Source organism: Cupressus sempervirens, chromosome 10 (assembly GCF_028749045.1).
Source record: "Cupressus sempervirens isolate cs-2001-9-10 chromosome 10, ASM2874904v1, whole genome shotgun sequence".
NCBI classification, from domain to species: Eukaryota; Viridiplantae; Streptophyta; class Pinopsida; order Cupressales; family Cupressaceae; genus Cupressus; species Cupressus sempervirens.
In genome coordinates, this window is record NC_143127.1 from 282,878,532 (window position 1) to 282,897,144 (window position 18,613).

Consider the following 18,613-nt stretch of genomic DNA (forward strand, 5'->3'; position numbering starts at 1 on the left):
CTTGTCAGATCCATTAAGGGTGCGCTGAGCTGGGAGAATCCTTTAACGAACCTCCGTTAATAACTACACAATCTGAAAAATCCTTGCAAATCCGTGAGTGATTTTGGGGGAGGCCAATCAAGGATAGCCTGAATCTTCTCCAAATGAACTTGAACTCTGTATTTACTGACATGCCCCAGGTACAATATTTGTCATACCGAATTCACACTTAGATTGCCTGGTGAACAAAAACTACTCCTCCATGACCCTTAGGACTTCATCCAGATGCTTCAGGTGCTCCTCCCATGTCCTGCTATAAATAAGATCATCAAAAAATACCAATAAGTACTTACGCAATTGTTTGTTGAAAATGTGATTCATGCATGATTGGAATGTAGCAGGTGCATTTGTCAATTTGAACGACATGACCAGAAACTCAATGTTCGTAGTGGCAACGGAAGCCCATCTTTTCTCTGTCTTCCTCATGTGGATCTGATGGTATCTAGAACGAAGATCTTATTTCGAAAAATAGAGTGCGCCATGCAATTCATCCAGCAACTCATGTATCCTTGGAATGGCATATGTATTCTTTATTGTTTTTTTGTTCAATGCATGGTAGTCTACACACATGCGCATCATCCCATCCTTTTTTACCAATACCACATATGACGCGAAAGGGCTAGAACTGGGATGGATCCATTCGTTCTCTAGCAATTCCTGAATCACCTTTTCAATCTCATCTTTGAACTTCTTGGGATGGCGGTACGGTGTAGTTGTGACTAGTTTGGCTCCTACTTCCAACTTGATTGTATGTTCAAACCCTCGATGAGATGGTATGCTGGCAGGAATGTCTATAAAAACTTTATTGTGGTTGCTCAAAATCTTCTGGAGATCGTCATCTTGGAGAGGTATTCATTGCCCCTTTATAGGATTTGTCGAAACAAAACAATGTGCGGCCCAAGCAACATCATCATGCCAAAAAATTGCCTCTCTCTGATGCGCAGAAACTTCCTTCAGACCCTCATTTGCCATTCCGCAGAGAACAACCTCCTTTCCATCGACAACGAAAGTGAAATCCATCCGTTTGAAACTCTGAGTGTATTCATCAAGTGTCTCCATCCACTGTATGCCTAGAATAACCTCCATGTCATCAAGGTCCACTATGAAGAAATCCTCAGTCACCGTGTGATTCACCATTGTGATACTTAGTTGAGGAACAGGGTGTGTGCAAGGCAAAAGAGTCCCTCCGGCAACCTTGACCTGAAATCCTGCATGTGTCTTCGTAGGTAGACCTCTTTGCCTCACCAAAGATGAGTTTATGAAATTTAGAGTGGCTCCGCTATCCAGCATCACCGTAACCCTTTGTCCTTGAAGGGTACCCCGTACACGAAAAATTGTGCACCTCAAGCTACCAACTAGGGCAATAGTTCCTCTGCGTCGTACCAAAGCTGCAATTCTTTCTGTACAGTTTAAACTAACCATGTTGGTGTCATCGTGATGTTGGTTGTCTTCGGCAAGCGCTTCCTCCTATTCATCCTCATCATCAGACACAACCTCAATGTAGTTTATTTTTCCTTTTCCGAGGCATCTGTGGCCAGGTTCCCACAGTCCCTTGCAATTGAAACATAATTTCTTCCTTCGGAGTTCTTGTCTAGTAGCTTCCTCCAATGATGGCTTCCTAGGCGGAGGTTTATTATCTTTGTCCCTCGGAAACACCAGTGGTTTGTGGTGTGAGTAACTTCGAGAGGATGACGTCGATTATGTTGCCATGCTCCGTGCTTTCTTAATAGCCTCCGACAAGGTGGCAGGATTGAACCCTTTTACCCAACCTTTCAGTGGTTCTGTCAATCCGTCTATTAAGAGCACTATTCATCTTCTTTCATAAATGTCAGTGACCAAAACAAAGTGTTTCTGAAATTCCACAATGTACTGGTCGACCGATCCAGTTTGTCTCAACTGTGCCAAATCTTTGAAATTGAGTTCCGGATCTTTACCATCAAATCACTCTATCAATCTCTCAGTGAATTCCACGTAAGTAGTTATTTGATCATGTCCCAGTGTGATGGTGCTGTGATGCCACCATTCATGTGCAATTCCCTCCAAGTGCAGCGCCACAAATTTGATTGCTTCTTCTGGAATAAGATTCAGCTGGAAGTACATATCGGCCTTCATTACCCACGATTGCGCAAATATGGATCCGGATCCGTCAAATGGAGACAAATTTACTTTACTCAACTTTCTTCTAAGATCATCGTTAAAGTATCCTCAATTTTCGCATCCCGAATATCTCATTCTCAAATCCGCGTAATCTTTGTAGGATATATCCTTCTCAAAATTTGCATTCTTCGAGTCTTCTCTCAGTTGTTCTTACATCTCTTCAAAGGTTTATTGTTTCCCTCCGTGTGGTGCCTGAAAAGACGGCATGGAAGGTCGAGAACGTGCTGGATGAGGCTTTGTTTTACCCGACACCAAGCCCACGCTGTGACCTTTTGTTCTCCAGATATTTTATTGTCTGCCAACTTCTTGAGAGTCTCTTCCATGAGTCGCTGAGTAGTGGTGATCTATGCCTAATTCTTTGCAAGTTCTCTCAGTAGTGCCATGAGTTCGGCAGCTGTTGGGTCCGATTCGACAACCATTCTATCAACAGAATCGGTTCTTGTCCATTCACTGTTCACAGGCTGGCTGAATCAAATCGCTATGATACCACTGTAATGTTCCCAAATACATTTAACTCCGAATAGACGAACATTGTAACACAATGAGCAAAGAAGATGATGTACTGCTAGGACAAAATTGATATCTAGACTGTGTGAGGTCGTACGGTGCTGTGCGGGGAGACTGTATGATGTTTCTTGTTGGTCGTACAACGTATGAGGGGGGTCGTACGATTGTTAGAGAAGTTGATGGTCATACGGACGGCAAGATGAGCAATATGGGTAATAGTTATGGTCGTACAGTGGATGGTGGTCGTACGGTATGCTTAAAGCTCTTTACGGTGTTAAGAGGCTTGATGTACGGTGGTGTAATTCCGTGTATGATGAGGGTGGAGAAAATGGTGTGCGAATGCTAGATGGTCGTACGGCAAGCCATACGTTGGGGTTGATGGAAGACAGAAATAATGTACGGAAGTGTGGATGGAGGGCGAAGGGCATCACTTGAATGGGAGGCCATATGGTGTACGATGGGAACTGGTGATGGATGGTCCAAATTCGTAGATGATGCATAGAGAGTTTTTGCAGACTAACAGATAGTGTAAACAAATAGCAAGATTTAATGGAGATAAACAACAAATTGAAATACACTGGACAAAAGAGTAGATCAAACCAACACAATGAATATTCGTAGTATGATGATGCTCCAACTTGCCAGGTCCGAGCAAAGTATTACAAGTGACGGAATAGGGTGAGAGTTGAATCCCACCGAAACTAGACAAACCAAATAGGGAAGGTCTTTCACTTCTAAAATGGCAAACAACAGAGAACTCCAACAAGAATTTGATTACATAGAAAATAATCCAAATTGCATACCTAATGACTACCTATAAGCCGTGATTAAATACCCGCTGGGGAAAACTTTTCGAGAGTGTACAAAGATAGCCGACGGCGACACAAACTACGGAAACAAAAATAAAAATGGGTCCGAGATACATTAAATCAATTGGCCAGTTACAATAGTTTGATAAAATGATTTATTTTATAACGGGAACATTACATAATGAGTGTTTAGGTAAAAATCACAGGGCTGCCCCAAAAGAGTAGGTCATATGTCTAATGGAACAACCTACTATTTGAGGGCTAGCCATTAGTTTTTTACATAAACCCTCCTAGGTGAAAGTACCTAAGTTCTAACTATATTTTTACAACATCTCAAAATTTTGCAAACACAATGCTACTATATTGTATCATGCATCCCAGGAATTAGAACCTAAGGCTCCATTGTGGAAGCTTAGATGCTTTTACCACTTAAGTTGATACACCTAAGATTTTGTGGTTATATTAATTTTAGGTGAATTTTATATTATGTTTTGGCCGTCGTCTCTTCAAAATATTACAGATAGGATAACCTAAATTTTGAGAAAGCTAATAGTCAGTTCACAAAAAGATTAACCTAAACGAAAATTCCCCCATTCACTAATGGCTATATGAATTTTATTTTATTTTGTTTCTAATAAGTGATTTTTTCTTGCAGAATCAGAAGACTAGGTCTCCAATACTTCAGAGGAGCCAAATCCAAATATGAATGCTTCTTTTTAAGTAGATGAGGATTTGAGAACTTGCTAATATCAAATTCATCTGGACTCTGCATTCTTCAGTTGTCATAACATGTGACAGAAACGTATAAACACTCTTTAGACAAACAAGCAGAAACGGTGTGTATAGCTAGAGCATACCTTGCCCAAGGATCCCTTTCATCCCACAAGTCATCTGTATCAAGAGCTAGCTCTGCAGTTGCTATGCCCTCCTCAGTGAGCTCCACTGCGTTCTCCTTGAGCTCCACATTATAATGCTGAAACAAGTTAATAGTTGATAAGATACTGGTTTTTTTCTTAATTTTTATTATAATTAAAATATTGGAACACCCATTTCCTGATCATGAAACTAAGTTACAATGTCACTTACATAATCCCGCACAAGAAGATTGGCTACCTGAGCAGCCACTGGAAACCGTGCAGCATCACTAGGGGCCTGAAGAGTTAAACGGGAAAAATGTACTACATCTTATAATGTAGATCTATTATGGATCGCTATAAGCCTACAGGGATCAAACTTCTCCAGCATAATTTCTCATAAATGGCAAAATGTAAACTTCAACACTTATTGAATAAAATGCTTCATACAAACAAGATAAACAGAATACTTTCAAGACTGGACTTTACCTCGCCACTTATCAGCAAAGGATTTCTACCGTCATCAATCAGGACCGAGTCAACCTCGTCAACAATAGCAAAGTTAAATGGCTTTGGCCTGAATCAAGATATACCAAAGAAACTGTTAAGCACCTACTCCAAACAAAGTAACATGTCCAGAGTGCAACCCTTTATTATCACAAGAGTTACCATCTCATAACAAGGTCCTCTTTACTTTGTCCAAGGTTGTCACGCAAATAGTCAAACCCAATTTCCTACAGTGAAATCACATTATTTATGCAATTGCATGAGCATTACACTTGAGGCTAATACTAGAATTGGGAAGCTTATGGAAATTTCAAACTAATAATTCAGTTCAGATTATTAAGAAAGTTGCACCACGGGAAAACCAAACACCTACAGAATTGCTTGAATACGTGATGTCACAGGTATAGTTTGCTTTCCTTTCTTCAGGGCCCATGCCACTCTAAAGATACGTGTTAGTAAATAAATCATATACTGATGTAAAACAGCTTCCAAAATAAGCTCTGTCTCAAAAGCAATTGCTAGAATTTGTTAAGAAACAATAGAAACAAAAAACCTGGATAAGGCCCACAGAAATGCCCAAGAAGCGATGGATGCGCCCCATCCACTCAGCATCACGGTGTGCCAAGTAATCATTCACTGTCACAACTGTGTTATCACATGTTGAACATGTACCCATTAAAAGGATGGAAGAGATCATAAAATAGAAGTAACAAATATTTTATTCGAACTTGGTCCCCAATGGCAAAAATGCAGATCGCACCTAATGGAGCAACACAAATAGGTAAATCAAATATGTAGGGAAATAATAATGAAAATAAAAGTTGTATATAGCCCTTTGTAATTGCTTTTTTATATTGTTCAAGTCACATTATGGTTACACATAAAACAAGAAATTTTGGATATTTTTAATTGATTTGATAAATTACGAGCTTTCCATTCTTGTAAGAGAATTGTGGAATAATCCCTTGGATAAGCATTCTTTGAAATTAGATTACTCTCCCCATATTGTTCAAGTTACATTATCGTTACACATAAAACAAGAGATTTTGGAGATTTTTAATGGATTTGCTAAATTAAGAGCTTTCCATTCTTGTAAGAGAATTGTGGAACAATCCCCTGGATAAGCATTCTTCGAAATTAGATTACTCTCCCCAAGATTTATTTTATGACTAGGGGCAAAACCAAAAAACAGTAAAGTTATTTGTTGTCAGCGTCATAACTTTTGCATGGTCAATGTGTAACCTTAGCTTTAGGACTGACCATGATTACATTCAATACTGAGTAGATCCATAAAAGAAATGTAAGATATTTGTCATTTGAGGATATCTAATAACCAGTGGTTATTTAATTTTAATTTACAATATTCAATCGGCTGTATGCTTAGAATTGTCAATATGTGTGGGAATTTTCTTGTGCATATGCGATTCTGGTTGGAATTGAGTTTTTGACATGCCATTTCAGAGGTGCAACATCCTCCCTAGTTTGCCACTCACAATTTCGGCAGAAGTAACTCCTCACCCTAGTATGCATGTTGTTGTCAAATTTGTGAAGACTTCCATTGGAGGTAAATTTGTAATTACTCGTTCATCTATCTGAGATATAAATAAAATTCCTTTTTTGTGTGATTATTCCCAATATGACTATATACCTCGTCTGCATCAATAAGTTAGCTTATATTTGTGATAACATTATAGGTTAATTTGTTGTGTTTGAAAGGATATGAATACTCTGTTTGATAACTCTATTGTCTGGTTCATCCTAATACAGCGATTGCTATAACTGTGGTATTCTTAGAATCAAATCGAACAACCATGCTCACAGTACAGGAAAAGGAGAAGTATACAGAAGTGGGAACAACTTTGGGGGCCTAGCCTTCAATTTAAGTGACAAATATGCTTTATCATACATGAACTAAGGAAAGAACTGTCATACGAAAGAGAGTCAAGGGACCGTGTGGTTAAATTTGCAGTACGTGGAAGAAAGCCTTTAGCATACGGTGGTGAGTGACATAGTACCATACAGGTGTGGGGAGACCTTGACTTCAACCTTCATATGGGTATACCACTAGAGTGTCAAACGGGTGTTTTCTGTCATACGGGTGAAAAGGAAGTGGCAATGTGCTGAGTTTTCCCATATGAGTGAAATTTTCTGGCTGATTTTGCATCTGATACATTTCAGGATGCTTTGAGGATGGCTAGGAAATAACCACAAAGTCATCCCCTACTTTAGCAAAAAATTGAAACATTTCAGGACAGCAAAATAAAGAGAATGAGACAAGGATGTCTCAACATCCACTAGCCATCCCATATGGCTGAACATTCCAAAAAAGCATAAATTTGAAAAAAGACATTACTAGAGATGAGATGAGATGAATTATTAATGTCCAACAAGTGAGCACCAAAAGGATCTAAGGGGCTGGAAGTTACAACAAAGAGCCAAAAGCAAAGGGTACACCAAATGGTGCCCTAGGAAAAAGCTAACAACCAAAACCTAAGAGCAAAGCGAGGCACCACCAAGAGGCTGAGAGAGGTGGAGAATAGCCAACAACAATCAATTGGTGGATAGAAAGTAACCCAAAATAGAAGGGTAGCTACTGGGGCGAAAGGGGATCTGAGACCGAGACCGTCTCTAAGTACCACTGTGGGTGGAGAGTTGTCACCTATGCGTATGATCTATATGAAGTCTCACGGATTTGGTATGATCAAGACTAGGTAGGCCCAATGAACACTCGAGGCCTCTGGTGGAGGCAACCAACAGAAAGAAGAGATGAGCTGAACAAAACCATGTCCCAAGTGGGTTTGAAGCTACAAAGTGTGATCCTGAAGACGTGTGGCCTCATAGAGTTAAAGCGTCAGGCACTGCTGGTCCATGGATCTGAAGAAAGAAGCTAAGGACTAGCAGTCCCTAAAGAGACAATGGAACCTCCCGTAGATCTCATAATAGAAAGGGTACACCAAATGGTGCCCTAGGAAAAAGCTAACAACCAAAACCAAAGAGCAAAGCAAGGCACCAGCAAGAGGCTGAGAGAGGTGGAGAATAGCCAACAACAATCAATTGGCGAATAGAAAGTAACCCAAAACAGAAGGGTAGCTACTGGGGCGAAAGGGGATCTGAGACCGAGACCGTCTCTAAGTACCACTGTGGGTGGAGAGTTGTCACCTATGCGTATGATCTATATGAAGTCTCACGGATTTGGTATGATCAAGACTAGGTAGGCCCAATGAACACTCGAGGCCTCTGGTGGAGGCAACCAACGGAAAGAAGTGATGAGCTGAACAAAACCATGTCCCAAGGGGGTTTGAAGCTACAAAGTGTGATCCTGAAGGCGTGTGGCCTCATAGAGTTAAAGCGTCAGGCACTGCTGGTCCACGGATCTAAAGAAAGAAGCTAAGGACTAGCAGTCCCTAAAGAGACAATGGAACCTCCCGTAGATCTCATAATAGATGGGGCAGTGGAATAAAATGTGTAGCTCTGTCTCGACCAACCCTATGTCACAAAGATGGCGAATCTGGTCAACGCAATCAATCTGGTGATTGGTCTGGATGCAAAGTCGATGGACGCACACCTTGAAGGAGCCTAGGGGGATACGCAAAGTGTGAGTCCAATGTCGCTCAATGTAGGAGGAATGACTAGTGATCCCATCTTGAAGGTCAATGTAGTGCTCAACATAAAAGGCCATCCTAGGATATAAAAGGCCATCCTGGAATGAAGGCCCCCTAGGGGATCAATCCAAGTCGTGTGGATATATCTCCTGTAAATGTCCATTTGAATGTGCCCGTTCGACTCCGACTAGGTAGGGAGGAGATGAGCAGGGGCATATAGTGAGTACCGGAATGGAGGGAGATGATCAATCTCAATGCCAATTGAACCAAGAAGAGCAAAGGCCTGAGCATACCAACATTGGGCCGGACCAATAGGATCGGCCGCTGCAATCATCTCTAGGGATTGATATGCCATGTAAGAATATTCGTTCCAACCCTCATCAAAGTCAGGACACCCACTAAGCCGATGAAGGAACCAAGTCAGGTCGAAGATGGTCCCGACCATGGGGGTGAGCACCAAACTCGACCAAAATGATGCTAGTAGGGGTAGTTTGATGGCACCTAATGATGTGTCAAAGGAGGAGGATCTGAACACATTCAACATAGCCATAAAAAACAATCGGTCTAATCAGAGAATCCATGAGGGACATCTTGGACCTGGTGTCTTGAAAGCAATGTCAAAAGCGTTGTTGCTCAAGCAAAGCAAGGGAGCCCAAAGTAGAAATCTTACAATGACAGTACTTTAAGAATTGCAAATGGGTTGCACTAAAATTTAATCAATTCGGTTGTTGATGTCACCATAAACTTGCTGATGAGTCTTACTGAAGTTAATTGATATGGTTCTTGCTTTGACTATAAACTATGATTTTACAGTTGTCTACAACATCTCAGCATTGTCTCGATGGCCCTAGAGATATAAACTGTGTTGTAAACTTATTACTTATGCTGATAGGCATTATATTTTGATTACTAATTTTTTTTCAGTGATTCTAAGGTTGTTTGAGTTAGAAACCTGGACGGCAAAATCAGATCTGCACTAAGTTACCAAACTGACCAAAACCTAGACATGTTGCAGATGAGTTATGGGTTTTTCACCCATATTCATTCAGAATCATACCTATATGTAACAAGGTGATTCCAGCTGCACTGAGGTGATCCAAAGATAATTCCGGAGTAGTTCCAGAACAAATGTTGAAGAAATATTTAAAAGGTTTTAATATCTCTCCGTAAAGTACTGATATTCACTGCACAAACACTCGTGCAGAGGTTGTTAGCTTTATTTTGAAATATCTTGTCAATTTAAGGGTTGTTTTCTGATGCTGCTGTTATTTCTCCTTCTTGACAGTCTTGTTGTTGGTGGCAGCTGAGTGAATAGTCCAGTGCACTCATCTTAAAATGTGTAATTGAAAATATTGACATATCTTGTTTTCTGGACCACCAGCATCTCCCTTCCTACTTTGTCACATTCACTATTTCTTTGGGCAATGCCAACCAAAGGTTTGCCCACCATGCTTTATGAGGTTAAGAAGATTGCAGTGAGATTTATTTATTTTTTATTGTTTAGTTACAGTATTCTAATTTCATTACAAAAATGCCAAATATAATGCTCTCCTGGTTTGGTTTATGCCTTGACTCTTAAATTACCCAATGTTTGGAGAAACAAAAGGATGTTGACAACAGACTGGGTCAGTGCATACTAATGTCACCTTCCCCTGAATTGAAAGGTACAGCTCCCTTATATATGCAAGGATTTGCAATGAATGATGTCTTTAGTAGATCAGAGGTTTTGGGGAGATACTCTTAACTTGAGAGCAATAGAGGCTAACTAGGGTGCCTGTTACTACAAGCAACCCAGGCAAAATGAAGGATTTGGACAGCCCACAACACGTAACAGAATGACTGTTATAAGCTATCTTTCAGCTCTTTTACTCTACTTCCAACTTCTAATCTACCCTTATTTCTACCTCTAACTCCATTGAATGCAAGGATGCAACACAAATAAGAAAAAGAAACAGAAATGCATATGAAAGAGCAAAATGGAGCTGCTCCTACTGGTAATGCTTCACCAAAATGGAATCCAGCAAGAAATCAACAGTTCCACATACATTTGTCTTTCAACTCCCAGCAAATTTAATCTAATATGACATGCCACCATGGAAAGGAAACATGATAGTATATGAAAAGAGCAAAACGGAGCTTCTTTTGACTGCTAACGCTTTACTAAAATGGAATCTAGCAAGAAATGAACAGCTTCATACACAATTGTCTTTCAATCCCGCAAAGATCTAATCTAACATGCAATGAGCGACAAGACTTTCAAAGACAACCAAGTAGATGGAACTACACAACTGATTCACACCAAAAGTTTGCCAATCTTCTATTCCACTATGAAAATTACATAAATAGACCGCTTTAGATTTGGCCAGTTACATTGCATAATTACATTTCAGAGCGTTTGAATGGGAATATCTCAAAGTAGGAATGGCTGACAGTCATTCGTTACAACAAGCATATATGCGAGGAGAATTGCTATATTTAGCTACAATAAACAAAGGAAGCCATTATGGGACTTAAGACTACCTTGGAAAGGATACAGAGACTTGACAACATGTTGCATTATGGGACCACATGAGTTATTAGAAAAACAACATAATAATACTTAAATAACCTAAATTAAAAATATGAAATTCGTACCTTTGAAGATTTATTATTTGAACTTATTATTTAATCATTATTATACACCCTCAAATACGAACACATGTTTATAAAAATGAGGTGACACCAATAAATTATAAGTTTATAATCTAATGATGTCACTTCATCAATACATACACATGAACATTTATAAGAATGCATAATAATAATAAAATAATAAATTAAAACTCTTCAACTTCTTATTCTTTCCCTCTTTATTTCTTTCTTTTAAAAATTTGATTAGAGAAGCATTCAAATGGCTTTCTTTATAACTGAAGGTAGCCGAAGAGCCAAGCAATCCTTTTAATAGAGTCTCCTTGATCGTATTTGATACAACATTTTCCTCTTTGCATTTTTCTATGACTCTATTTCTCATCTGTATTTACGTTAAGGCAAGAGAAGAGAATCTGAGATTTTTATCGGCCTCAATAACTTGCCCTCCCATTTCCTTTATATTCTCGTCATTACCTATCTGCGAGGACAGAGCTAGGAGTGCGGAGTCCAATTCTTTCCAGCTGCAGGAGTAGGAGCAGACTAGTATAAGTCACCCACAAGAGTTGGAGCAGACTGTTAAAAGTCATGTAAGATATGTTGTGTTAAATTAAAAACGTCTTGAATCCATTACTTTCATTTAATCTTTTTGCCATGCTAAGCAAAGTCCTACTATAATCCTCTTTCCATGTTTAAGTAAATTCTGATGCCGAATCATATACAGTCTGTATGGTGAATGCATGTATACATAATCATAGCTACATAATCATAGCTTCTAGACGAAATTCATTGGGTCATATATCATGGTCTTATGTTGTTCATTTGAGATTGTCTCAACCATAGATATGGAAGAAAGAAAATTATAATGAAAACCATGAATTAATGAACCTATCTAAATTTACTTCTGATCTTTTTATATGTCATACAAATAATATCATGGAGACCAAACACCGAGGAAATCACAGGCAAGGATGCCATTAATGGTGATGAGGTGAAGATAACCTGCAAGAATCAAGATTGGAATCAGTAAACTAAGTAACAAGCATATTTAATAGCTCATGCATGTCCTTATGATGAAACTAGTTGTCAAGTCGAGTGGTGGAGATCAGGTTTACGAACCCAACTTTGAAATCCTTGACCAAGGTAGATAAAGGCAGATGTGTCGAACATGAGATCTCTTTTGTTTGTCCAGATGCTTCAGTTAATCAAGAATAACTGATGGGACACTCAAACCACCAGATTACTCAGATGGCTGGACCTAAGAACATCTCAAGCCCAATCCCGAGGTAGGGAGGGTCATTCTATTAAGTTAGGATGTGAGGGGATAAGTATAGTCCGTGGTTGGGAGGTTAAGCCTATGTCAATGCTTCTCCTCTCACTAATGTCGAGGCTTGATCAACAACAAGACAAGGGAATTCTCCATCATACCTATATGTTCTTTTGCACTTAACCATTGGATTCATGGAAGCATAAACAAATAATGTAGAATATATGCGAGAATATATTAGATGTTTAAAATGGTAGTTGTTACTTTATTTTTAGTTGAACATGTTGGATTGATTTAAATGGTATTGTTTATTCCCTTTGCATTCGTTGAATTTAAAATGAAATTTGATTAGGTGGCAGTTACTCCTTTCTAATTATAATTAGTTAAGGAAGTCATTGTCATATGAAAAGGATTAGTTGTTAGTTGAATACTATTAAAATTGGTTAGGAAAATTCATATGTTACAATTGTTGCTCATCTTAAGGGGGGGGGTGTTAGAATAAAGCAAAGTTTTGAGAATCACCATGAAATCGCCTAAATTGTGAGTTTGGCGATTAGATTCAACCTGGGCGATTTTTCATGAGTCGTGAATCAAATCAGCCAATCTTTTCTCATGAATCGCCGATTCATGCAATTCATAAGAAAAATCACCTAAATCGGCTCCATGAATCGCCCACACGGCAGGGCATAAAGTAGACTTAGTTTTTTAATAAAACACTTCTTTTTTTGTTTTCTTTTTAGCCTTTCCTCTTTGTTTTAACCCTAAAGGGCCTTCTAATTGTTAAGCATGAGTAGAAGAGAGGAAAGTGAGAGAGAAGAAGAGAAAAGAAAAACCACAGGTTTCCAACCAGCAAGAAGGAAGAGCACCAAAGACATCAAAAGTCCATCTAAGGAGGCCATAAATTGTATTGGGAGCATTAAGGAGTCGATAGCAACACTCCTCAACTCATTTGCAAGAGGTAAGTGCTATTTTTTTTTTTTGCATGTTAGTGTATTATGCATTTTTTGTTAAATTTTTTTAGTTTTCATTTGCAAATCTTGAATGTTTTTTAGTTTTACTAAATGGCAAACTAGGGTTTGTTGTTTTGTAGCTTTTGTTTATTAGTTTCAAACTATGATGTTTTACTTGAATTTTCTTATTGCAGCAGCCCTTTGCTTTCATTTTCTGCAATGGATAAAAAAGATGAATGTTTGAAATATACCAAAGAGTTTCCTGGAAGAAATAGATTTCAAACAAAATGTATGTTTTGTAAAGAGATAAATTATGGTGGTATTTTTAGATTCGAATATCACATTGCTGCTATACCTAAACATGATATTACAATTTGCACTCAACAAATTGTTGAGGCAAAATGCACTTATTTAGTGGCATTAGAAAAATATGAACAAGAGAAATTGAATAAGAAAATGCAACTTGAAGGGTTAAGGGCTATTGGCTCCCATGCTCCCATAGCCGCATCTGCATCTACATCTGCATTAGCTTCTGCATTCGTAGGTTGTGTTGGAGAGGGTTCCTCCAAGCCTCATTTTCGTCCTAGTTCTAGTGCTCATGCGAGTGCTAGTCTTAGTGCTAGTTGGTCTTATACTGAGATTGAGTCCAACTCCAACCTATTGTGGCCTAGAGTGTGGAAAAACAAAATGGATAGTTACTTTGTGCCCCGCACTACTCCTGGCTCACAACCCACGCTTGTGGGCATGGGTTTGAACGAGATTCATGACGCTGCCAGAAAAGAGATTTGCAAATTTTGGTACTTTTGCAACATTCCATTGGTTGCAGACAGATAATTGATTCTTTTTTCTTTATTTTCTTTGATGTTAAACTTAAAGTAAAAATTTAATTATACCTACTTGTTTTAAAATTCATTGATTAATCATAGATTCACTTTACAAGCTTACATAATGATTTGACATCTAAATTTCTAATCATAATCTATTTGTGATAGGGCTCCTTATTGGCAAAACATGATAGATGCAGTTGCTATTTGTGGGCCGGGGGGTTCAAAACCCCAACTGAGGCTGAGTTGAGTGGATACCTCTTGGATGAAATGGTAGAGGATATGAAGATTGAGCTTAAGGAGCACCGAAAGGAGTGGATCGAAAAGGGTTACACCATCATGACTGATGGTTAGACGGATAGTAGGAATAGAACACTCCTCAATTTTTTTGTTTCCTGTGGAGGTGATTGATCATTCTACTTTCCTACATACATAATTGTGATTCGTGACTGAAAATTTCAAATTTTGATTTGTTGATTGCTAATTTGTTGATGATCAATTATAATTCATTGTTTTGTAGGATATACCATGTTCCTCAAATCCATTTATGCTTCTGCTCATATAAAAAACACCACATACTTATGTGAGGTTATTGAGGAATTCATAGCAGAGGTGGGGGAACAACATGTGGTGCAGGTGGTGACAGATAATGCAGCAAGTTATGTTGCTGTAGGTAAACTTTTAACTTTTCAAGTTTTGAAAATAAATTTATTTTAATTTTGAACTTTTTCTAATTCTAAGTTTCCTAAGTTCTAACATGTTTGAATTTCTAATTAACTTAAAATTGTTGTAGGTAAACTTTTGATGGAGAGGCACCCCACCATATTTTGGTCTCCTTGTGCGGCACACTGCATTGACCTCATGTTGAAGGAAATTGGCAAGCTTGAGTAGGTCAAATCATGTGTTGAAAGGGCAAAAAATATATGCAAGTTTATTTATAATCATTCATTCGTCCTTAGCACAATGAGGTAGTACACAAGAGGTAAGGAGTTAGCCCGTCCAAGCATCACGAAGTTTGCCTCGAACTTCATCACACTGCAGTCCTTGTTGACATCAAGAGACGATCTGAGGAGCATGTTTGTTGGGCGGGAGTGGATTTCATTTTCCTATGCTACAACCACTGCAAGAGTAGATGTGATGAATTGCATCTTTGATGATGATGGTTTTTGGAAACCTATTAAAGAAATCCTTACATTAAATTTATAGCAATTTAACATTTATTATTTTTTTATTTAGTATTTAATATTTAATATTTAATTGTTTAATGATTTAGTTTTACTTTAAGTTATATTATTTTATATTTAAGTTTTGACTCAAATATTTTTTTACATTATATGCAGGTCACTAAGCCCCTTGTATCTCTCCTACGAACTACTGATGGGCAGAAGCCCTCTATGGGCTACATATATGAGGGCATGGATAGGGCCAAGGAGACCATTAGAGCCCAGTATGCAAAAGTGCAAGAGAAGTATGCCCCTATTTGGGATATCATTGATAGAAGATGGCAAAATCAGCTCCACCGACCCATCCATGCAGCAGCTTACTTTTTGAATCTAGCATTTTGTTTCTGTCCTAACCTCAAGGCGGATGAGGAGGTTCTCACCATCTTATATACAGTGATTCAGAGGTTGAGTAGTGATAAGGATAGCGCAACTACAACCATTGAGCTCAACAAGTTCAATAATAAAGAAGGGCCACTTTTCTCTGGCAGGATGGCCATAGATGTTTGGACAACAATACAACCAGGTAAAAATTAAATAATATATTCATGAATCTAAAGTTTATGACTTATAAGTTGTGCATTTTAATTGTTGATTATGTAATTTTAAAGTTGTAAATAAGACTAATTATTTTTGTTTTCCCTTGTTTCAAATAGATGGTGGCAAATGTTTGGGCCCACAACCCCAAAACTTCAAAAAATTGCCATCCGTATTCTGAGTCAACTAAGCAGCGCTTCTAGATGTGAGTGTAGTTGGTCCATGTTCGAGCACATCCACTCGAAGAGGATAAATAGGTTGATTGTGCAGAGGTTGAATGATCTTGTCTTTGTTCATTACAACCTTCGTCTTAGCATCAAACAAATTTTGGGCGTTGACTCCTCACTGATCATTCTGGAGGAGATTGATCCAGAATTAGAGTGGCTCACTAAGGCTGTGGATCTAATCTTCACTAAGGAAGACCATGAGTGGGTTGAACAGGTCGATAGAGAGGCTGAAGCTATGGCCATGGCAGAGGAGGCAGCTAGAGCACGTTCAGGCACCGGTAGATGCACACGCGCACGCAAAAATATAGGTCGTAGTGATGTTGTTCGTAAGCCCATCTTACATGCGAGGGATATGGCTCAACAGTCCTCTAGGACCTACCTTAGACGCCTTTCTAGTAGGCAGACTGGATACTTAGAGGCTAAGGCTGAGGCTGCGACCGAGCTTGAGGATGATGATGAGGATGATGATGAGGCTCGAGTTGGAGCCTTGTTTTCTCATTTTGTTTATAGATATTGATAGACATATGTTTCATGGATCTTCATCTTAGATTCTTACATACATTTATGATTTGATGTCTTATGGGTCTTCATCTTACATACATTCTATAATTTATATCATTATGATCATATGATTTCTCATAACTTACTATGCGATGGATGTGTTACGTATGTGATGGATTTATCATTTATGTCCATGTTTATGTATGTTAACCTCTATTTGATGATGTTATAGTGTGTTTAAGTTATATTCAATAAAGGGTGCATGAAATAAATTGTTAATTGTTAAACTCTCTAAATTTGAAGGGTTTTTTTAAATTTGCCAATTCATAGCCAATTCATGGCTGATTCACAATTCGATTTAGGCTTTGCCGATTCCAATTCTTGTTACTTTGGAATAAAGCAATAACTTAATTATTAAGTCATCTTGACTTGATCATTAAATCATCTTTATTTATCTCTTAATATATCACTTTATGCGTTAGTGATATTTAATAATCTAAGTTACTGGTTCAGGTTCGGTTCCAAGCTCGAAGTTCAAGAACTGGTTTGCAAGTTCATCAAAATTTTGGAAAGGAGTTTAGGTTCGTTTGGGTTCGTTAGTACAGAACATATAAAAATTATAAAAAATATATGTATACATACATATTTATGAAGTATGAGTTAATATAAGAATGTAGCATAGTAGCATAAACACATTTAAATAACAAAAACACAATAAACTTGTAATCATAGTGTTCTTACCATCATATAGTCATAGTGCTCATATCATCATATAGCTCAACATCAAAGATTCAAAACATTAAAAATAAATTGTAGCATCAAGTTCAAGTATCATTGTTACACATTCATTGTTCAACTAATGGAATAAAAATCTATTAATATTCTAAGTTCTTTAATCTTTATCTTCTTCTTCTCCTTCTTCATTTTCTTCTTTTCTGGCATTTAGTTGACTCAGCAATAGAGCTAAGGCCAATGGGATCAGCAGCAGCAACAATGCTGTTGGCATCAAATTCTTCAAAAAATGACAATGAGAGGCCACAAAATATGACAATGCGAGGCCATCAAAAGCATTTCGTAACAATCTTTTAGGGTTGTGGATGCCAACAACTTAATAAATTTTGCAAATAAAACACTTCTTTGTCGTCCACGAGGCCCAAAAAGCATGTGGTTCGAACTAGGTTAGAACTTGGTTCAATTTTTTTGGCCTGGCTCACCCGGGTTCAAACTTGTTTCGAACCAAATCTAACCAGTAGGCAAAAAATGGAACCCTGGTCGAACCAAGTTCGAACCGGACCCGAACTTTGAACCAGTTCGAAGTTTTGCAGGTCCGAGGGAGGAGGTACCTGTGCAACTTAGTTAATAATTATATTAATTATTAAATGATTGCTTTTTAGGGTTTCTTATTTTAGATTATCGATCTCCTATATAAGGATTGATCGTTGTATACTTTATTAATTCATTTGATCTAAATATATAATCTTTCATATTTTCAGAGCCCAAACTCTTGTTTTGTTATTCCAATCTTCTCGGTTTCAAATTATCTTTGCATTCAAGTGATCTTGGCTTCATGAAGTTGGATTGACAACTTCTATAGGTACATCCATGGCCAAACATTCCAATGCCTACAACCTCTCACAATTAAAATATAATCACAAGTTTTTAATTTTTATCTAAAAGACAAGTCACAAGACATTTGCAAGTTTTAAGTTCCATTTAACTCATTAACTTCGCCTCAATAGGTTGCCAATTCATTTGCATCTTAGCAATTTTGGAGCATGTACTCCATCTACTCAATAAGCTGCAGAAAATTGCACTTAGAAAAGGTAAAAGACATAGCGTACATGCATTCCAGCATACACTTTCTTTGAAATATAAGGCTGAAACATAAGAGATATAGGACCAACACATATAATATAGAAGTGAAACATTTTGAATTGGATGTTTCCACTTCTTAGCAATCTCCATTTGTGAATAAGTCAAATAACCA

At 38.1% G+C, this 18,613-nt stretch overlaps 1 protein-coding gene across 3 annotated transcripts in view; it reads right to left on the bottom strand.

The window, feature by feature from the left end:
• SECA2 (Preprotein translocase SecA family protein) overlaps window positions 1-18,613 on the bottom strand; it is a 237,349-nt gene that overhangs the window by 186,643 nt on the left and 32,093 nt on the right. For all 3 annotated transcript variants that reach the window (XM_089805095.1, XM_089805094.1, XM_089805093.1), the window contains exons 8-13: window positions 5,427-5,518; window positions 5,247-5,312; window positions 5,036-5,100; window positions 4,856-4,943; window positions 4,599-4,664; window positions 4,370-4,485 (exon numbers count right to left, since the gene is read on the bottom strand). In XM_089805095.1, coding sequence (XP_089661221.1) covers window positions 4,370-4,485; window positions 4,599-4,664; window positions 4,856-4,943; window positions 5,036-5,100; window positions 5,247-5,312; window positions 5,427-5,518 — 493 coding nt within the window. The remainder of the gene's footprint in view (window positions 1-4,369; window positions 4,486-4,598; window positions 4,665-4,855; window positions 4,944-5,035; window positions 5,101-5,246; window positions 5,313-5,426; window positions 5,519-18,613) is intronic.